The 22,094-nt window shown below is 44.4% G+C and overlaps 3 protein-coding genes and 1 long non-coding RNA gene across 5 annotated transcripts; 1 reads left to right on the top strand and 3 right to left on the bottom strand.

The window, feature by feature from the left end:
• Nucleotides 1-1,083: 1,083 nt before the first annotated feature.
• LOC125718866 (nuclear inhibitor of protein phosphatase 1-like) lies at nucleotides 1,084-5,982 on the bottom strand. 2 transcript variants are annotated; one of them, XM_048993092.1, is made up of 7 exons: nucleotides 5,584-5,982; nucleotides 4,803-4,863; nucleotides 4,171-4,324; nucleotides 3,234-3,505; nucleotides 2,976-3,120; nucleotides 2,345-2,409; nucleotides 1,084-2,191 (listed from the first exon to the last, which is right to left on the bottom strand). In XM_048993092.1, the coding sequence occupies exons 1-7, from the start codon at nucleotides 5,631-5,633 to the stop codon at nucleotides 1,832-1,834; spliced, it is 1,107 nt and encodes a 368-aa protein (XP_048849049.1). In that variant the 5' UTR covers nucleotides 5,634-5,982; the 3' UTR covers nucleotides 1,084-1,831. The 2 variants fall into 2 exon arrangements, with proteins under 2 accessions (XP_048849049.1, XP_048849050.1); XM_048993093.1 differs by having other exon boundaries at nucleotides 3,234-3,451; nucleotides 5,584-5,974.
• A 2,217-nt stretch (nucleotides 5,983-8,199) lies between these two features.
• LOC125718865 (UDP-glucuronosyltransferase 2C1-like) lies at nucleotides 8,200-12,342 on the bottom strand. The gene is made up of 6 exons (XM_048993090.1): nucleotides 11,619-12,342; nucleotides 10,554-10,702; nucleotides 9,881-10,012; nucleotides 9,587-9,674; nucleotides 9,265-9,484; nucleotides 8,200-8,918 (listed from the first exon to the last, which is right to left on the bottom strand). Exons 1-6 carry the CDS (start codon nucleotides 12,340-12,342, stop codon nucleotides 8,636-8,638), a joined length of 1,596 nt encoding a protein of 531 aa, XP_048849047.1. The 3' UTR covers nucleotides 8,200-8,635.
• Nucleotides 12,343-13,129: 787 nt separating this feature from the next.
• On the top strand, nucleotides 13,130-14,076 carry LOC125718871 (uncharacterized). Its single transcript, XR_007384960.1, has 2 exons — nucleotides 13,130-13,730; nucleotides 13,853-14,076. It is a non-coding gene; the product is annotated as an uncharacterized LOC125718871 (long non-coding RNA).
• A 168-nt stretch (nucleotides 14,077-14,244) lies between these two features.
• On the bottom strand, nucleotides 14,245-15,762 carry LOC125718870 (receptor-transporting protein 3-like). Its single transcript, XM_048993100.1, has 3 exons — nucleotides 15,618-15,762; nucleotides 15,287-15,452; nucleotides 14,245-14,896 (listed from the first exon to the last, which is right to left on the bottom strand). The coding sequence occupies exons 1-3, from the start codon at nucleotides 15,625-15,627 to the stop codon at nucleotides 14,551-14,553; spliced, it is 522 nt and encodes a 173-aa protein (XP_048849057.1). The 5' UTR covers nucleotides 15,628-15,762; the 3' UTR covers nucleotides 14,245-14,550.
• Nucleotides 15,763-22,094: the final 6,332 nt, after the last annotated feature.

Here is a 22,094-nt window from a genome sequence, read left to right as displayed (position 1 = left end):
AGCCAGACAACGATCTTGGGAGACCTCTACTGGACACCACAGGTACTTTGCGACATAGCGTTTGTTCGGCAATCAAGCATAAACTAATGAACTCGGATATTGCCATAATTTGGAATGAAATTACGTTGAGTTCATCTGTGCCCACTTTTCCAAAAAGTGTTTTAAGATCCTTTACGGATTAAGGTGCCAGACAGAGGGCTCAGGAATTTCTACGACATTGTGCCTTAAATAAAAGACAATCTATAGGACAATGTGTGAAATATGAAACACAGAAAATAAAGGTGAGAAAACAGCAGATCTCCATTCCTCCCCCCCCCCCACCAGAGTGTCTTGGAATGAACACATAGTGGCAGGGGGGGTGCCAGGACCAGGACTGGGAAGCTGTGATGATAGAGCGACACCGAGAACCCCTACATCCGCTGCACCAGTGAGAAAGTGTGTAGTTAGAGCTACATTCATGCTAAGAGCAGTTGTGACAGATTGAAGACCACCCAACAACAAGAACAAATATATCTGCACGACACTCGCTTGATCTTCGGGTAACGAGGGCGGCAGCTTCCTCGGAGGGGGTGGGGGGTGATTGTTGGGCGCTGGACAGACTGGGCCAGACACAGAAGCTCCAGGTGATGCCCATCCAGAGCCCCTCCTCTGTGCCCACTGGAACGAGGACAAAGCTCTACGCTCAGCGGATTATTTAAGCCCAATACTCATTTCATATTTGTGCCCTTGAGAGGTAAAGTGGGCTATCCCACATTTTTGACCCCTACCCCCTTTTTATTGAATATTTTCAATTGGATAAGTTATTATCCACGTCATACCTCTGTGCTACCTATGATATATATCAATTGTAGGGTATAGACACACTGATTTTTTTTTTTTTTATTTCAACTTTGGAGCTCATTTCCTCAAAACTTTGTTTTAGTGGGATAGCCCATTTTACCTCTCAAGGGCACATTTTATATCAGTATTCTGTTCAATCGTAATCAAACTTCTGACATGCCTGTCGAAACCCAGCATTGTGTTACGAGACTAAGACCGTGAGACTTGGCAAACTGCCAACACTGTAGTCACTGCAACACTGGATGTGTTTGTGTGAATGTTTATTACACAAGCAGTATTCAAACACACAGACAAGACCCTTCACAATGAGGTTCAGCTGAAAACCCACCGCGGCTCACGTTAAATATAAAAATATAAAATCAAGTCCACCTCGTGTCCACATCGAAAAACAAAACACCTGCAGACGGTGATGGTCCATCAAAACTGGACCACGGCCACGCCCACAAGGTCCGGAAATGAGCAACCTCCAATCATAGAGCAGCGCGGAGATCAGACTGCAACCATTGCATCTTGACGACACCCTCCACTGTCCTCACATGTCGTGGGAAGTCATCTCTCACACACAGACATACAAAAAAAAAATGAAAACTGGAAGTCACTGCACAGAAGCAGGGTCATATGATCAGACGTGGAGTTCCATTAAGTCTGTGAAGCTGCCACAGAGCAGGATGTGCGGTTCTCTGACACGAGGCAGCTGGGATGCCGCAGGAAGCAGCCCCTGCAGTGGCAGGAAGCTCCAACACCGACCCCCTCAGTGAGCCGAGTTCTCAGCCTTTACTGATCATACTTAGAAAAGTGACCCGTTAATAGTTCATATGCATTCAACTGGTGTGACCTTAGGATTTAATAAGAATAAAGAAACACACAAAATGACGGCACAAATGAAAGCCTACTTCGTCCTCAGCCCACGTTTCGGCCAATCCTGCGCAAACACACACCCATGAAGCCTGCCCACTGTGCAGTGACTCCGCCCATTCCTTGGTGGGCAGAGCTAGATAAGCAAGGAGGGCGTGGGCTTCTTTCCAGGCCACGCCTCCTTGGCATATTTCTTCTTGCGAGGCTCGTTGTGCATCTCAGCGACATAGGGTCCAGGCGCAGGGGTGGGATTCAGAGTGACGGGTGGCTGGGCAGCAGCGGGGGCCAGATCCACCTCCGGAGCGGGGTTGGGGAAGGGCAGCGGCAGACCCCCCAGGATGGTGGATCCACTCTGGGCAGCAGCCGGGTGGGGGCCGGTTTCGTGACTGGTGGGTGGCAGGTCTCCATAAAGGCCTCCGCTTAAGGAGAAATTGTGTGTGCGGTGAGCCATCGCCTCCTCCAGGCCCAGCCCACTGCGGCCGTCGCACCTCTTCCTCTGCAGAGGGCAGACATTTAGCTGGTGGTTACGCTAAATTAGGGTGTCATCTTTTTTAAATCACAAAGTGCCAAACGCAACAGCAACAGCAACTTCCTGTTTGCCGTCTGCCCCATCCACAGCAAAAGTTATTACTTATAAGAAACTGTTTACCTTGAGGGGAACGACTGCAGTCTGGATCATGTTCCTGAAGCGACCAACTGATGGGTCCACATCCTCTGTGTGGCACAAGTCATAAAGGGCAGAGATCAGAACACGCATCTGCAGTTCTGGAAACCTGTATTTGTGGTGCGATAGGCATGAAGCTGCGGGAATGTCTGTGCCTGAAGCGATTTATTGCGGAGCCGATTTAGCCCACCGCTGTGCCCATGTGAATGTATGTAGCATGAGTGTGTCTGTGCACATGGCGGGGCTGCGGGAAGCAGTGTGTCTGTGCACATGGCGCGGCTGCGGGAAGCAGTGTGTCTGTGCACATGGCGCGGCTGCGGGAAGCAGTGTGCCTGTGCACATGGCGCGGCTGCGGGAAGCAGTGTGCCTGTGCACATGGCGCGGCTGCGGGAAGCAGTGTGCCTGTGCACATGGCGCGGCTGCGGGAAGCAGTGTGCCTGTGCACATGGCGCGGCTGCGGGAAGCAGTGTGCCTGTGCACATGGCGCGGCTGCGGGAAGCAGTGTGTCTGTGCACATGGCGCGGCTGCGGGAAGCAGTGTGTCTGTGCACATGGCGCGGCTGCGGGAAGCAGTGTGTCTGTGCACATGGCGGGGCTGCGGGAAGCAGTGTGTGTACCTGGGTTAATGATTTCTTCCTCCTCACTAAAAGTGACCCTGGAACTCCTTCTTTTCCGTTTGGGTCTTGGCAGGTCCAGGTTGCCCTCCTCGATAGTGAGCGTCGAGATCCGCTTGTTGTGGGCCGTGTTGAACTCTGTCAGGTTCTATCAGATGCAGTACGCATGGTAAAAACCAACATATCCCCATCCTCTTCCACGCACAAAGAGGAGGGCGGACACACGCATGCGGACATTCGGGCGCACGCAGACACACGCACCTCCAGCTCCGTCTCTTCCTCGGGCAGTCCCAGCAGCCCACGGAGCTCCTCGTCCTCCCCAGCTTTGCTCTCCCCGGCGGCAGCGCTGGCCGGGGCCTGGGGCTTCTCTCGCAGGGTGTAGGCTCGCGTTGATGCCCCGAAAGACATGGTGGAGTCAATTGGCACCTGCTGAGGCTTGTGAGGCTCCAGACGGATGTGACCCAAGAAAGTGCCATGAGCTGGTGGGCGACAGGAGCCACTCAGTCCCAGAGCAGAGAGGCAGCCATCAGCGACTGAAAAGAAGACAACTGAAGGCCACTTCACACCAACCCCGACGCGAAGAAATGACACAAATTTGCAAAATATTCGGATGCGGAATTTGACGGATCAAAAACTTTCAGACCAAAAGCGATGTGAATTTTTCACAATTGAGAAAGGTTTGCCTACGAAAGAATCTGTCAAACTGGCGACAAACACTAGCAGTGGTCTCTCTTATGGGCAAGTAAGTGAAGAGAAAAAGGTGAGGATACCAATGCAATGATGTCAGACTTGGTACAAAAACCTTCATATAAAAACGTGTATTTTTCAGAATTATGTTATTTTTGTTTATTTGAGTGAAAAATCTGCCTTGGTGTGAAACAACCATAAAAAAGTGCCCCAGCTTTAGTACACAGGCAGAACTATTTAAACCGATAACGGAGGAACTAAGACATTGAGGCAGCAACGGCAGAGCTTCAAGGACTGATGACATCACTACAGCGGAAATGTGGTATCAGAATACTAATGCGAATGTTTCAATGAATTTTTTCAAATTTACACCAAATCACCCACTGCATTATTTGGAAAGTACTATAAATAAGCCGGTCGATGCATTAAAAGGGTGGCTTTTAAGGATCAAAGGCCAAAATGAACTGCCAGCATAGAAAGAAGAGAGGACGGCATGTTTGTGTGCACTCACTGCTGTTGAGGTCAATGAGGAAGACCCTCTTGAGATGCCGGTGGTACACCAAGGCGGCATGAATGCGGGAGCACGACTGGTGGTCGATGGTGAAGTCACACATATCTGGGTTGCGCCCAAACAGGTAGCATTTCTTCTCGTCGATGATCAGCTTCTGCGTACATACACAGCCGGGGAACGTGGCACCCATTAGGCTGGCTGACCAAACCATTGTGATATCAACTGTGAAGCTGATCCAGGTGAACTTTCATTATTGAGTAAAAAATATGCATAGCGAGTCATATCTGCTGGAATTCCAGCTCCGAATTAAAGTGAGCGGTAATATGGTCCTTAGCGACCAACCCAGGCTAAACATCGACCAAGAAAATCTAAGATGCTAAATTAAAACTAGAATCACTTGTCCAGTTTACGACCTGCATCTAAAAAACTCCCCAAAGGAAGAGGATGACATCAACTGACATTCACAACTTCTGCACAAATCAGATATGCCCTTATTACTAGGTGCAATGGAATGTATGGCCAGGCCACACACTAGAACATGGCAGTATCTGAACCAGACTGATAAGGCCATGTAACAGTATCGCTGCTCATCATATTTTGCAAGTTAAATGTTAGAAGACCCGGACTCATACCTCCACCAGCTTCTCTCCTTTCACCACATCCAGATGCAGACCTTGCTGTGGCTTCCCTGCCCTAAAATAAGACCACGTAATGTCTTCTCAGCTGTGCATTAACCAGACACTTTATTCAAATCGACTGGCATTCATTTAAAAATAATAAAGCACATTCGGTTCCAAAACTAAAAACCAATGAAGAGAGACGAACGCTGTCACATTTAAAAGTACATATTGTGAGACGGCACACTGCATTAACAACTTATTAGAAACGCGAACAGTCTAGTAAACAAGGCGCCTAAACTCCGAATGCGTTGTTTATTTGCAGCCTTTTAATTTCGGGTTTAATGAAATTCAGTGTTTTTAAAAAGCTGATGCATACACCCACGCACGAACGGCATGTGCTTCCAACGAACAAAACTTGCCAAAGTGCAACTTTGAAACAGCTGGCACCGGGGACCACGGAGTTAAGTGTAATGATGTACCCATTGTTCGGGTACTAATAAAGGCAGTGGCGCCTCTAGTTTGCAGTCACCATGAACTGTTTATTAAAAGCAAAGATAAAACACAGCGGCGCCACACAACGCATTGTGCAGCAAATATGGGTCACAAAAGAGGATTAGAGCTCCGGACTACATGCAAAGCAGGGCTGCTGCTGGCAGTGGATAGCTATCGGTTAGGTGCGTGCGAGAGGAGCACGAAGCTCGCATATTTCCACACGACTATCAAGGCCATATGCATATGGTCACAGATTTTAAAATCCATTAACTAAACAACGACTTCAGCTGCCACGCCTTACCATGATGGACATTCAAAAAGAGGTGTGTTTGTGCTCGGGTTCGCTGCCATCTTCCCTCATTCTGATTCACAGGCGCCAAAGGGATTGTGGGTAGGCGGTGGACTTCCTGCTCGCTGCTGATTGGCTAAAAAAAGTTTTCTTCTTTCTGTAGTGTTTTTCAGGAAGTGTCTTCAACGAGTACCAAGAATGACATGGGAAGAATCTAGAAAATAATGTAAAACAAAACGTAATTGCGCTTTGAGTTAATATTATGAAACACTGATGTAGCTCCCAAACTTAAAAAACCTGTAGACCAGGGTTGGAGTCTCCGGCCCTGTATTCCGACGAGTTCAGCTATCGAGACGTACTATCGAGCCTTTCTGCTCATGTGCAGTTCCACCGTTTGGGTTAGGGTTAAGTTTTAGGGATTTTTGGGGGGTGAGGGTTATGGTTAGGGCTGTCGGTTAGCTCTACGGTAGCATAACTCGACAGAACACCGGCTTTGATGCGTGTGTGGAGTTTGCATGTTCTCCCCTTGAGCTTTCCTTCTGGTTGTTTTCTGAATTTGAGTTGCTTATTTTTGCGTGAGTGGTGTGCGAGTGTTCCCTGCGGTGGGTTGGCACTCCATCCAGAGTTATTCTCTCCATCCAGAGTTTGCATTTTCTCCCCATGTCGTCGTGGGGTTTCCTCCGGATACTCTGGTTTCCCCCCACAGTCCAAAAACATGCGGAGGCTAATTTGATTTGCTAAATTGCCCGTAGGTGTGCATGTGTAAGTGAATGGTGTGTGAGTGTGCCCTGCGATGGGCTAACCCCCCATCCTGGGTTGTTCCCTGCATCGTGCCCATTGCTTCCGGGATAGGCTCCGGACCCCCGCGACCCAGTAGGATAAGCGGTTTGGAAAATGGATGGATGGGCTCAGGACGCTCGCTACCCTGCAAAGACAAATGGGTATATAAAATAGACGAATCAATGGATATATGTGAGTTATACACATGGGGCTTATGACCTTATTTCTAGCTTCCAATATTATTCTTCTTCTGCTGCTTTTTAACACAAACAAGGGGCTATTATACACATACCAGCAGAGCATGCTGGGATATGTCATCTCACCGGCGGTATAATACATTTAAAATTGTTGTGCGGCGAGCAGGCTGGGAAAAAAAGTACAAGGGACTGGATGCCGGCTACCAGTTGCCCGTCCCTAATTTATATGGGCCTACAATGCCTTTACAGTCAATTATAATAATGATATTTAATGTGGCCATTATATAAGTATGAATACACAGGAATTCTTTATTGTTCACACTCCCCCCCAAAAAGTTACGATTTACTGCTGTCATTTTTCTGACTGCCTCACTCCTTGTTCCGGGGTGCAGGTTTGACGTTACTGGCGTCTGTGACTGTAAGCGCTCGCATTCAGTATGTTTTATTGGATGGCGATGCTTCAGGTGCTGAAAAGTCAGCAGAATTTCCGGTTTTAGTTGGCATAAGTTTTCAGAGTTTACAATTCACAAAACCAGTCTGTTGACTGTCAGATATTAAACAGACTAAGTATTGCCACACCACTGACTTTTTCCCCTTCCACCCACAACATCTCCCTTTTGAAAATGTGGCCGCCCAGCTGTTGCTTCCTTCACTTACATTCGACGTTTCTCCTGATGGAGCGCAGATCTCTTCCATCGCGAGTATTAGTGATGTTGCAGACCCATATTGAAATGCTGAATCAGAAAGTCCATGGTATCACCCATCCATACCATGCATTACCAAAACAGTAGTATGTACTGCATAACTCAGTCAACATCACTGTGCGCTTGATGTTCATAGGTTGCCTGTTCTTAAAAATACTACAATTCTGCCTAATGATCGATTGCTTGAGTTTGCTTCTGCGATCTGATAGGCTGATGTGTCCTATTAAGCAATGCTCCTTATGGAACATGATTAGGGTTATGGTTAACCTGCCATTTTGACACTTAACTCTGGGGGGCGGCTAAATATTACACTTTTGCTTTGTCATGGCGTAAACAGGACAAACCATTTTCACTCTAGTTTTCACAAACACGTATTTTTCATAAATTATTCCAGCATATTATTTAAAGGTTACAGGCTGAGTCGGTTTCCCCCTGTCGGTGGCCCTGCCTGACACCAAGATGCACTCGTGTGAACTTGAATCAGTGTAATAGATTCTCAGATACATATACAGCTTGCTTCTCTTCAACTGTGACTATCAAACGGAGAGCACTTTGCTGAACAAAGGAGATCCAATGGCAGCAGATACATGTAAATATTAATGCGTTCCAAAGACCGTCACAGTTTGCCTCCCAGTCCATTGACACATTGTGTGGAATCACCAACTACTCAGCCGCAGAAGTTCAGCCCCTCATAATTACCCAGCTGGGCCACTAGGGGGCGCCACAGGTTACCATCTGTGACTAAGTGTTTGTAATACAGCCAATTCAGTAGTAGTTTAAACAAAAACACACTTGAGTGACAGACTAGAACTGTTACTTGGTCCCAGAATAAAAGAACATTTACCTCTAAGGAGTGTAAGGTTTCCAATGTCCACTAGGGGGAGCGCCACATCAATCACTAACTGGATTTATGTCATGCAGGGAAACATTGACTGGGTCAGATGCGATTTAGCTGCTTTGCCTAATTTTTTATTCATAGAGACTAAAAATATAAAAAATTAAGTTTTATTTTTAATTAAGCACTTCAAATTGGGTATTTACCCCAAGAGGAAAAGTAATTTAATAGCTGCATATGTACATGTTACAAATCCCAGGTCAATATACATTAGAATATTTCCATTTGCTGTATAAGAAAAAACACCACTTATGCCATTAGCATCCTACTGAAATTCCTTCAATCACCTACTGAGACAGAATAATTATTACAGCAAGTAGCTATTTAAGGGAAACTAACTATGTTGCAGTGATAAAATTATATCAGTGAGCTACAGTACTGGCAAGACCAATCATTTGTATATATAGCACATTGTTTAAATGTTTAACTGCTTACTGGAAGTATGTACAAAAGTATCTAACAGGAAGTTCTTTAACAAAGTACAGACATCATTCCGTTTTGTTCTTTGCTTTTGACTTCTGGCAGCACAACCGGAAACAATACTTGCATGTCTTCAGGAAGGTGTAGAGGGCCAGTGCTGCACTGCACAGCAGCACTGCGAGCACGTCCAGACTGTGGTACTGGAACCAGGTCAGGTTGTGAGCTTGGACACGCAGGTGTTTGGCTCCTTTGTTCCGCATGACAAACTCGATCCAGAAGACGGCGCGGTCCAGCGGTTTCATCGGCTGGTCGTGATGGATCCGAGACAACCTCGTCACACTCTCCTTGTACCTGCGAGCGCAAAAATCACATGAAGACGCAGATAAAACCAAGAGACTTCAGACAGTCAAGAAATTAATTAAAAGTGGAAATTAAACAGCTTTAAAATAAATTATCTTGTCACTGCATTTGGATATTATTTGTATATTACATTAAACTGCATTACATTTTAAACTGAAGTTGATTCAATTTTTCAATATATATATATATATATATTATATATGTATTCTGGCATTCTAGCTTCAGGATAGCTAGTGACTTTACACAGTAAACCTAAGTTTGAAAGGCTTGTCTTAAGATTATACACTGCTATAGTTTTCTGACTTTATTGCCCCAATGGCACTCATGATTGGCTTACGACGGCACGTTGATCACAGTGTTCAGGGCGTCGACCAGGTCTTTGGAACGCATGGTGTTAAAGTCCAGGACAACAGCAGCCCCTTTATTCCTCATACGGGCCATGTTGTCCGGCTGGTCAGAAAACATGGGGATGCCGACCATGGGGACGGCGTGGTAGATGGCTTCATAGATGCCATTGGTGCCACCGTGGGTAACAAAAGCTCTAGTCTTGGGGTGACCTTATCAACGTGACAGAAATTGGTGGGTTATTCTATGTCATCTATTAAGTTAGAAGACTGACAAGGAGACAGTGGGCATTTTACAGACAGTGAACGCATTACCCAGAAGATCATTTTGCGGTAACCAGTCATAAACTCTAGTGTTCGGAGCTAAGGTGTCTGGTTTCTCCCCGCTGTACTTCCACAGAACCTGCCGGCAGAACATAGACACACAGTGAACATCCTTGGGTCATTACAGAGCAGAAGATTCAATTAAGGACATAGAACAACGAGGGCCCTACTGTTGTTGAACAGGTAGCAGGCATGAATACCGCCAGGCAAATGTGCTGCATACATGGGAGTGAGTTTGAAATAGTTTTGAAAATGGAATAGTATGGATAATAGTCTGGCTCCGACCTTCTGTGGGATCTGTCCAAGAGCAGAAGCAATCACGTTCCCCTTATCCCGGGTCAGGTTCGGAATCAGCGTTCCGAAAGAAATCACCACAATACCGGCATCTCCAGAGCTCTGCACAAACTCTTCTATATCCTGAAACACAACAGTTTAGGTTCCCTCAGAGGGTTTATGGCAGCGACACAAACAATAATGAAAATGGCCCGCAAGTCACCCATCGCCGCGTATCGCTTTCAAAACTGTTCAGTAATGTTCTGAAAATTCTCTCTCCATCCACCTTCCAGCTGCCAGCGCAGTGCGGAAGGTGGGGGAACCGCCAAGCAGAACTACAGCAATATACAGTTTTACAGTGTGATGTAATGAGCTGTCATTTTGAAGGTGACTCTCTTACACATATCATTTTAGTAACTTTGGCTGATTCACTGCAGAGTACTTTGCATTATTATGCAAAATTCACACGAGCCAAAACATAGGTATTGCTGCAAATCCCCAGAGAATTTCAGAATGATATTCCTCTCTTGTGTTGCATAGCAAAGCTCTCCTCTGAGACCATGTCAAATAAGTGCTTATTCACACATTCATCTGTGGAGAAACGCCTGACACATCAGGTTGTGGTTATCAATAGTTTTGGACACGCGTAAGCTGCCCGACTGAGGCACGCTTCAGAGACACTTACACTGGGCAGCGGTTTGGCCGGCTTGCAGTGAAGCCCCCCCACAAACTGAAAGTTCGGCAGCAAAGGCCGAGGATACTCAAAGTCCCAGTAGGTGCGAATCAGCCAAACATCCGCCTTCCCCATGACGTCACAGACCGTCGTGGGTCTGCCTGCACAGGATGGATAGAGAATTCTTCAATGAAGCAGCGGCAACAACGGCAAGAGGGGGGGAACCCTCCACTATCTTTATTGATTTATCCAGCATCACGTCATGGTGAGCAAAAGACATGGAGAAGATGCAAGTTCCTCACACACATACACAAATGCACACACCTGTATTCATATTTGTGGGGACCGTCCATTCATTTCTATGGGCAAAACCTTAATCCCAACTATGACGCGCGTGTCTGATGCCACCTTTCAGATGATTAGGAATGCTATAAACTGATTTTTTGATAGATCGCAAAATATACCGAATGATTAACTGTGCACCTTGAACTTTAAATGCAAACCTTATCTTGTGATAGATAAGACCAAGCCTCATCGCGAGGACACGCAACTACACGTACGGCTACATGTCCTGCACCATGTGAGAAGGGTCCAGCTGCAGACGCCTGTAGAGTGACCTCAACTCTGTGTTACAGCAAATAAACATTAACCGGAGCACCACTTTACGTCCTTAAAGATCACGTGATTCCTGTGGAGGTGACGTATACCACTCTACAGACGCCTGCAGCTAGACCCTCTTGCACCATGTCGGCCTACTGACTGATTCAGCATGGCTGTCATTTTTTACTTCAGTTTCACTGCTGCTAACACCATTACAATTTGCCTTGTGTATTGCATGCACGTATTTGACAATCCTCGTACATTATGGCGGCATAATGGACAAACAAGCATAAATATTAATTCAAGTAACCTTTACCGAAAAATAGTGATGTGATCAATTTAAATTAGAATTACTTTTAAAAAATTCTTATTTATGATGTACACGAGAAATTTGCTATCAGCGTTCATTGTGCAAATGTCTGATTTGTTGGGTATAATTTTTGTACACATGTTCTTTGTCTCCAATTTTTACCTTACCCAAAAAGTCACTGTAGTATCTATTCCAGTTGACTATCGAGTAGATGTGAAAAAATGAGGTATGAAAGGCATACATTAAGACGTTTGTTAATCTTTCCACAAAACTCATCCGGTCGGAATACTGTAGTGGGGCGGCTGGGACGTAAGAAGCCGGGACTGGCAGCTGTCCGCAAAACCTTTCTATGGTATAACCGAAGGAGAACCTTAAGGAGTAGATCAGGGGGATCCCGAGAGCTTCGGCCAGCAGATCGCCGCACTGGATCATGGGATCAGACAGCAGGACATGGAAGCTGCCGCGTCTCAGCTTGTCCTGCAGCTCCTTGTTGCGGAGCATCGCGTCGCACGCTTGCATTTGCAGAGGTGTCGCTTGGCTCGTCACTTCTATGACCTTAGACGCAATTTCCATTACGGAAGCGTCGGACGCATTGTATATCCAGAAACGGATCAGCTCCTCGGAAATGCCATGCAACTGGCACTTGCTGAAAGGCACTTGGAAGACCTCGAAGTGGAAGCGCTCCAGGCGGGTGTAGTCCACCGTCGGGGAGGCGGAATTCACCAGCACGGTGACGCTGTGATTGCGGTTCACCAGCTCCTCCAGCATGGCACGCATGTTGAGCCAGTGGCTGTACTCTCCTGGCACCACCAGCACATTGTCGCTCAGTGCGCCCTTAGAGCCACACAAAGCCACGCAAGTCACTAAAATCAAAGTGCTTTTAGGAGTCATATTTTTCAGACTCGCCTGGAATCCAGTAGAGAAAGATACGCAGAAATGGTTCCCAATCTGACCGGTTTTGTCCACAACTAATTTAAGCGCTTAATTGTATTACTGCCACACTTACGGGTTGTTTCTGATATACACAAAACTTGATTCCATACTGTCGGAGACCAGGAAGATTCACTGAAATACAAAGTACAAAACGCCCCCCCAGCTGTAACTTAATACAATCTCAGCGGCCAATAGTAGTGGAGCCCATTTATAGTTATTGTTTGCGCTTGTATATTTGCATATTGTAGACGTAATTACGTCGTATTTGCATTCTGCGTGTTTTCCCTAATCCTTCCTCACGTGTCCAATATAAAACTGTTATCAATTACGTTACATATTTTCTGTCAGACAACACGACGGAACTTATTAACCAGCAGTTACATCCTCTGCAATGAAATAATTCCGGAATCCGGATTTAATCGCGTTGGACAAAAGTTAAAGACAGCATATGTGTTGTGATATTATCAGTTATATTTACAAATAAAATGAAAATAGATATAATTTATGCCACAGAATGCTTTCCTTATTCTCCTTATTCGTTTGCACATGCGCAGCTCATTCACATCTATGTCAGCTGCCGTGCGGTCACGGGAATTTGCTGCTCCTTTCAGCCGGAGCTAGCGCTCACTGATCAGAGCAGACACAGGGAGATGAGTAATTGTACCGGAAAAGCAAGACCTCGCGCTTACAGGACAGTACTGGCGACATTTGGAAAGTTGCTAAGGTTTGTCCAAAAGTCGCTAGAATTGTCGCTAGGTGGTTTAAAAAAAAAAAAGTCGTCAAGGGGGTCTGAAAAGTCGCTAAATCTAGCGACAAAGTCGCTAAATTGGCAACACTGGCCGTAGGGGGGGCGATACCTCAGCACCATGGCCATGGGGCGGGCGATACTTCAGCACCAGGCTAGTTTGAGTGGAATGGAAGAGTGTGGTTTTTTTCTGGTGACTGGAGTGCCAATTCTGCCACCAACCCCCAAATTTCCCCTGCAAGTTGGAGGACTTCCTTATAGGGCTGGATATAGATTAAAATCATATCCAGGACAGAGAAATTGCATGTTTTAAATTAACATTATGCCTGTAATACACATTTCGCAACAGGACCGAGAGTGCATACCCTCATCTATTTCTGTAAGTATTTTATTATTATTTTATTGTGAATGTAGTTGCATGGATGTCGACCCTCTTTTTGGTGACGCAGGGAGGAACGTGTCTGGCTTCACCCAAAACTTTCATTCCTCGGCAGAGAAACGCTTCATCGGCACGTGACTCAGCAGCCATTGGGAAGCTGCTTTCAACACAGAAGATTCGTTCTTTCATTTCCGTTGCCATTTTGGCTCCTGCTTTGTTATGGTCAGTTGGTTAACATTCTTCAAAAGTCTTTTAACACTAAATCTTGTTCATTCACCATATGAATAACTGTATAAAATTAATATTTAGTATTAAGTTGTGTGAAACAGATTTTTTTCTTCCAGGGGACAGGAGCCCAACTGTTCCCTTGAAATTTATCATTTCAGGTCAGTAAAACTAGATTTCCGGTGTGAAACCTTCCATTTACTAAGTGCTGGCCCTGTCAGTCCCCCGACCGGCTGCATCCCTGCCTCCCTTATTTCCTTTCATGTAACCCCTCGTATCCATTTAAATTTTTTTTGCTAATTGTATCTTTAATAAAATTTCCAGCCTGTGTACCTTCTGTCGCTCCTGCTGTGACAGATTTTCTGTGAGCACAGTATATAATTTTTTTTAACAAGCACTAACCACAAAACTCGTTACACCAAAAAATACTGATTACATTAGTACATGATTTCTTCAAATTTCTTAACATTTAACATAAGAATTTTAATTATTTTTACATTACACAGCACAAGACAATAAAAAAATATTTTATTGCATTAAAATGCATTTAAATATAGTTACATTCAAAAGCTGATTTTAATGTCGAATTCAAAACTATTTTTTACGGAGTATAGATAGTCTGCTTATATACAGTGATTTATGGGTAATTGGCTTGTATTAGTCTTACAAACACAAGGGTTTAAACCCCTTACTGCTGGTTATTTATCTGGTAAAAAGGACGATTTCCAAGGCAGCACACAATCCCCCAGCCCATGTCCCCTCTACAGAGAGTCAGGCCTGCTGAATGCCTGCCTTCCTGTGCTTGGCCCTGCAAGCACTACTTATCCTGGCAGCAGATGTTTTGACTGCAGGCCTCGCATAACGTGCTCTCATGGGGTTTGGTCCACACCTTCTCAGGGGAGATGGAGTCAAGGTCTTCATCGCCTTCCTCTCTCTCCCCGTAGCAGTTCTTCCTGATCCTATCAAAGAGGCAGAGCAAGACATTCTCTACTTCCTTTGGGGAGAACCCCGGCCGTTCAAAATCCCCGCCGCAGTGGCGGCAGGCCTGGCCGAAGGGCCGCATGATGATGGTTCCCCGGCACAAAGAGCTCTGCAGGCGGTAGCGGAAGAGGACTACAGCTCTGGCTGAGGACCATTGTCTGGAACATGTGCTGCACCTGAACCTGAAATGGGAACCGTAAAGATACTTCATCATCCACATCTCCGGTGTCTGTGGCCCAGGCCTGCCGGTCCTCAAACTGCTAAATGTATGAGTGACACCTCCGGATCAGTCACTCATCGTGCGAAATACCATGTGCTCAGTATTCATTCCTCATATTACACTATTTAAATTATTCATATAATTTAAAATTTAAACAATTATCACAGGTCCTGAAAGGGTCATTGTGAATCAGTTGAGTAAACGCAAGAACACATCTGTTTATAAAGTCATATATCATGGCTGTTAGCAGACCAAATTCACTTTTCATATTGCGCTGGACCTTATGCAATTCTATAAGCTCATTTTTTGTAGTCTTAAGTAGGCATAATTATTATTATAAAGGTGGCCTCACCCTCCGTGAGCATGGTGACGGTAGATCTTCCAGCCTCTTCTCCTCTCGGCGTAAGTCAGGGTCTCCGTCAGGCTGTAGTTGAACGCAAACGCCCAGCTGTCGTCGTGTTCCAGCTCGTCCTCTTCCAGCTGAGCGAAGGTATCCGACCAGAGAGCAGGAGTCCAGTCTGATAGTTAAGGGTATAAAGTCAGACATACCAGCTGTATAATTATAAAAGATAGGATCCGTAATATACGTTTGTTGTATGGTCCGTGTTGCTAAGAATTTTTCAAGAATGGAACGCTCGAAATATAATAATAATTATTATTATTATTATTATTATTATACGAACCTCTAGTCATTTTGCACAACCGCCTCCTGTCTAGAGAGCTCAGTTCTCTGATGTGTTGTCTGTTCCTGACGATATCTGACTGTAGGAAGACTGGCTTCTCCGGTCTTGGACTCAGATGTTTAATAACCGTTTCATGCCGCCCAGCCTGTGAAGTCAGGAAACCGAAAGTAGAGGCCATGTAATTATTGTGATGCGATGCAGATCACTTTCATTTCATTTTGTTTCGTTTTCATATGTTTATCGCCCAGGGGAAGACAATGACTATCAAATGTTTTGGTAACATTTTACTAAACGGGTCACAAATACGTAGTAATAAGTCAGTTACTACTGACAAATCATGAAAAAAATACAGTCGCTACTTCAGATAAAAGATGCGTCATGATTCATTAATGAAGAACAAATATGAGACCTTCTGTTACTCATGACTTGTTTCTTCAGTAGATCACAAAGGTGAACAGAAGTAACATATAGTAACGAATATATTATTGTATAATAATATATAAATATATTGAGATAAAACATGTGTCACTATTCAATATTGATAAATTAACAAGAGACCAGTATGTAAGACTTAGTTTGTGGTTAATTACTGCAGTAATAACATAATGCTACATAATTTGTGTTCCGTCAATTAAAGTGGTACTAATGTTTTATGTATAGCCTAAGTTTGGGGAAAATACAGTATAACGCTGTTGTCATGTCGGAGCGACCGGAAAGCTTGCAGGCCGTTGGTAAATAACCCCAAGTAGGGGATGTTTATTGCGGGGAAACCAGGCAGGGCAGCAGCACAGACAGAGAACGATAACCGAAGGGGGAGCGCAGGATTAGGAGACGCTTTTGTACAAGATTAACAGAGGAGAAAACACGAGGCAGCTGTGGCTGGTTATCAACGGCAGGAACAGGAGGTGAGACAGCAACAGGAGGTAAGACAGGAACAGGAGGTGAGGCAGGAACAGGAGGTGAGGCAGGAACAGGGGGTGAGACAGGAACAGGAGATGAGCCAGAAACAGCAGGTGAGACAGGAACAGGAGATGAGCCAGGAACAGGAGGTGAGACAGGAACAGGAGGTGAGATAGGAACAGGAGGTGAGCCTAACGAGCTTCATGCACGCCTGATCAGCAGCCACGCCCGAGGGAAACGCGGGGACCGGGATGGCTGTTATTTTCTGATTCTGTAGCTATTTAGGCTAATTGTGAATCTGAAAGAAATGTGTCATGTATTAAATGTATGCTTTATCTTCATTGTATGCTTTTCTGCGTTACTTGACATACATTTTATACTCATGTTATGTAAAACTGGGCAAATACGTAGATGTAGGATTTCCAGCTTTCGCCCAACTTATCTGGTTTTTAAAATTTCCAGTTTTATTGTATAATAGAGCACGGACACTGTATTCACACGTAAGTGGACCAGGGGTTAAACATGATGCAATTGGTTTATTATGATGAAACTTTTAATAAACTTCTCGTTTACTTCTATTAGATGCAGTGTGTAACCAGACTGCATCTTGTTCGTTCCGTCATCTCATGGGACGCTGGGTGTTTTCAAAATAAACCGTCGATCTGCCTAATTTCAGATCCGTTGATGGGTGTTACTTCTCTCCTGCCGTAAATCATTTACATGCTGTGTGTGTGTTTTGAGTTTTGTCATCCAGCCAAAATGGCAAAAAGGTAAACAAATAGTCTTTTTTGAGCGCACCAAAATGCCAAGTAAGTAAAAAAAGAAAGTCATCAGTAATTTCAAAGGCAATTTGATAAAAAAAAATCATAAAAGATTATGACAATGTCAATATAATACATATACTGGTGTCATTAGGTATAAGAGACAGAGAACATTTGGTGTCGTAGCCTAATTCTACGTATGTTCTTTAGAGAAACAGCAGAATAAATATTTTTTAAGAATATTTTGATTGATTTAGTTTAGGGTCATTCTCACTCGGAAATTAGTCAAGTGACGCACATGCAGTGACTTTATAATGTACTTAAAACATTTCAACTTGCTAATATTGTTATTAACCAGCCACTGCTTTAGTGTATATGAATATATATACATTTAATAACAGTACAGCAGTAGTTTTGTGTCCCCCTCAGGAATTGCTGTTGAGAAATGTTGCTGTTCATTTTTCGCTGCTGTTCAGTTTCGGCCTACTTTTGAGTCAATTTACTTTTGAGAGTAAATAATTAAAGATTTAAAGATGCCTGTATATTGCCTCGTTTTCAAACTCCTGATGTAAAAGTACTGTACAAAGCAATGCATATTCTTTAATGTCTCACACAAGGGAAACGAATAGACACACATGGGATCCAATGCACCGTGAGGGAGAAAAGCGCCAATCGTACATTCAGGGATTAATCGCTGATAGTCAGTAAGTTATAGGTAGGCTTATGATAGTTCTGAAATCAAATCAATTCATTTTAAAGACATGAGACACAGATTTAGTATTTGTCTTAGCCGACGGGGATGCCCTGGATGAGCTCACCGTCAGCACCCCCCCCTCCCCCCACCCTTCGAGGCAAAGTGAAATTGGCTGACAAGCCGGCGCCCTCTCGGAAGTTGGCGCCCTAGGCCGCCTATGTCGCCTATAGGGATGACTGGTCTTGCGTAGATTCTTCCCTGAAGTTAAGTCTATTCATTGAGAAGAACAACATTTGAAGAAAACGACACAGCTCCTACACACCCAGTTTGATGTTCAGTGAAACATCATAAAAGAGACTTGTCGACCGAGGGTGGGGCGGCGCCGGGACTTTGCCAAGTTGGCGATCCCTCAGACGATGCCGCCTTGGGCAACTGCCAGTCCTGCCCCTGTCGGGATCCGCCCCTGAATACATACAATAAAAGTGAGTGAGGGGTAAGGCTGGTAAAGTAAGAGTTGGGGAATACGTCTTTCGTGAAAGCGTATTCCTTCCGGGTTTTTGCGTTGTACTTCGTGTACTTTTGGATAATTACCACTAGAGGGGGGTAAATGATTAAAAATTAGCTATGTCGCTTCAGGTTAGCTGGATATGCAATGCAAGATTCCCCAACCTGTTGATAGCCTCGGACCGGTTTATGTGTTACAGAAATTGCATGAACGGGTAAAATGGCCGGGTGGGGGCGCTGGAGGACCGGCAGATCGACGGTTTATTTTGAAAACACCCAGCGTCCCCGGGCCCGGTTGGGGAACCCCTATATGGCTGCAGGAAAACAAGCCTTTTCTGGGAAAAAAATGTCTGCATGTTTCCCAGAGTCAGCTCTGATGGAAGCACATTATTTAGTGCAGCACAGTTAGGATTAAAACTCCTAACTGCCACATTTTTGCTAGCATGTTATTTCACAGCTGGTACGATATCCAGACCTTACACTTAACGCACATGCTTCAGCTCCACAGCAGGTGCACTGGCAGCACTGGGGTATAACAATGGATGGATTGTCCAGTGCAGCAACCAGCTATTTCTTGAAGGAGCTGAACATATGCGGACTGACAAAATACAACATAATGCAAACTCCAGTCCTGTTTTCAGCTTGTTAACTTTGGGTTTTGGATAGTTTCCCTCCATCTGATTTATTACCAGTATGCTCTAAGTTTATCTTCTAATTTTAGCACTGACCACTAAAGAACAGGATGTCACGTGAGTTGGATAACTTAGCTCGAGGCTTGTTTTGTTGTTGAGTTTTGGTGGCAATGGAAAATGGAGATGCCATCACAAGGAAAAAATGAAAGAACTGACCACAACCAGTACAGTAGGTTCTCCACCATCATTAGCTGACTCACTGGATATCTGCAGTTAAACTAACAAGGGGTAATTTTGTTCAGCTGACATTTATGTGCTTTTCCTAACGTCCATGGGTTTGTGCAGTTCACTAAAGTAGTGTTAGTAGTACTCTTGTATATGGGCTCGATTGAGGGTATCATTTGGGCAGAAGGTTTAAGATGTTGGTTACAGATACCGTTCCTACTCGGTGTCTTACATTGTTTGATGAGGATCTATAACCAAGAAACGTTTCTGGTTCACATCCCGCACAGGAACATGTTTTTCATTCCACTGATAAGAAACATCGGCAAACTCATACCTCTGATAGGTCCCATCGCCATCTAAGCTGAAGGCCAGGAAGCTGCCGAATCCACTTGTTCTGTGTAATTGCGAGTAGCGGCACAGTCCGTGCTGTTAACCTGCCTCCCCTAGTGTAGTGGGTGAGTATGTGTCGTCTTTACACTTTACAGATGGCATTTACTTTGTAGTGCAGTCCAGTCAAACACATTCTATGCATTACTGACTGCACGACATGCCCAAATACAGAGTGCTTGAATTACTTCTCAGCAACAGGAGGGTGCTCAGTAAAGAGTATGGAGTGTTCGAGGTAAAATCCACTGTACATGAGCTTACTTAGCATGGCCCATATCATACACATACTGATTTAGGGTGTTCTCTAGGTTACTACACTCTTGAGCCCTAAAATAAAATCAAACAACAATAATACAACTGATTTAACCCTCTTAACGCACTAATCTTGCTGCAGCCTCACAAAAATGTTGCACCAGACACGTTGGGCAGAAAGTGGAACACCACAGAAGATCCGTTGTATTGCGGCTTGAGCCCCGCAGGCATCATTTAAAATGTCAAATGCTGAGAGGCAGTCATGTGGAGTGATAAGGTAGGCACAGTAGACAGAGCGTGTCTGGAAACATTCATTGTTTCTTCTGGGACTGAAAAAAGAGCTGCTGGTCTGACTGGTTTGAGTAAAAAAAGGCTAATCTACTTATCTACCACATGTATATTTTAAAATATATATTTCCTTTCACACGTCTATCCTAAAATGTATTATAACTAAATGTATTTCCGGTAAGTAAATATTTTTTTTACTATATTCAGAAATGAACTTTCTCAACCTGAAACCTTTCCTTCACAATTTTACGGCTGGACTCCAGCTGCTACTCAGCTAGCTGATCATGTTTTTCCCTTCTGTCAGGAATTTATCATAATAATTGCCATAATTAATGACCGACTCAGCATAATCAGTACAACCTGCTAGTAATATTTCACAGGAATCAGGATAATTGCAGTTTACACATTTGTAAGAGTAAAAATTCAGTGCTGTTATCCCAGGATATGAACGGCTGGATATTACCAGCTTCTGTTAGTCTATTGTGCTATTCTTTTTAACTTGAACAGAATCATAGACTCTTTCCTGGCCTTAGGCTGTGTTGTGTTGAAACCCTGGGTAGGGCACGCCATCTTTCGTACGCACTGCACGGTGACTCAGCCTCTGGCTATATCCTAGCATAAGGAATAGAGCTGACCTATTCTTCTGCTTTGGCTCTCTTCTGCTTTGCCTTGAACGGCACGTACGTAGAATCGTTTAACCCTCTGGGTCAATAGCAGTTCAGTTCAGTATAGTATTCAATTTCAAAACAGGTGTAGTTAGTTAAGCTAAAATATACAAATCAAAGGGATTGGGAGACACTACATGTTAAGAAACTGACTATACTATTTTTCTACTAGCGAAACCTTTTATTGAAATATTAAATGGGATTTAACTAAAAACTAGGCTATAGATGCAATCAACCAGACAGCTGCTACGAGTAGTTTCTTCTTGGTTTCACAGATATTTTTAATTAACTGATCATGTCGCATGATAACTACCTGTGGGGCTTTCCTGACACGCAATTAAACAATTACCTGAAACTTTGCAGTGCCCTCCAATGTGGCACTAATTATAAAAAGTATTGTGGCCAATGAAATTTACACTGCACACTTAAAAGTAATAATAATAATACTCATTAAACCGATGAATGTTTAATATGAAGAACAATTCCTCACCTGACATAAGGGTTGTGTATTCAGTTTAAATACATGTTACCTTATATCCAGGTGTGACATTACAGCATTAGCTGTGACTCGGAGATCATGCTGGCAGATTTATCATGGATGCTAAGCTAAACTCGAAATGTTAGTCTCAACGGATGGACAGACTTTTGTTTTTCTTCCTTCCCTAACCTGACACCCAGACCAGAGGCTCTATGTCCCCATCCTGGGGTCCAATCAGCAGGCTGCTTTTGATGCCAGTAATCCAGACCTGGTTTTGCAGCCTCCCCTGGTCTGGCTTCCCCTTATGCCTGTTGACAAGGTTGTGAGTCAAAGGTGGAGAGGAGAGTGGTGAGGTAGTTCTCCGTTGCAGCCTGTGGGTGTGGTCTGGAACAGCGTAGCCACATTCCACGAGATGACTGCACCCTGGAAAGTTGAAGCTCCGCCCACACATAAGCCCGCCCTTAAAATTTGACTGGTTGCTAAGTTATTTAAAAAAACACAACACAAGACAGGCAAAGAAGCGTTTACACATATATACACGCAAAAACATGCACGCTGACTGATTTTACCACTGCAGGCAGGAAAAATCAGAAAGACTGGCTTGTCTCAGCAACTCCACTGCTATTGCTACACATATATCAGAGCAACAAGTGAAAACAGGATTGCGTGTCCTCTGCTGTGGGATAAGCTC

Source organism: Brienomyrus brachyistius, chromosome 23, assembly GCF_023856365.1.
Source record: "Brienomyrus brachyistius isolate T26 chromosome 23, BBRACH_0.4, whole genome shotgun sequence".
Classification (NCBI taxonomy): Eukaryota; Metazoa; Chordata; class Actinopteri; order Osteoglossiformes; family Mormyridae; genus Brienomyrus; species Brienomyrus brachyistius.
Note: the sequence above shows the minus strand (reverse complement) of the source record. Positions and strands in the feature narration are given on the sequence as shown.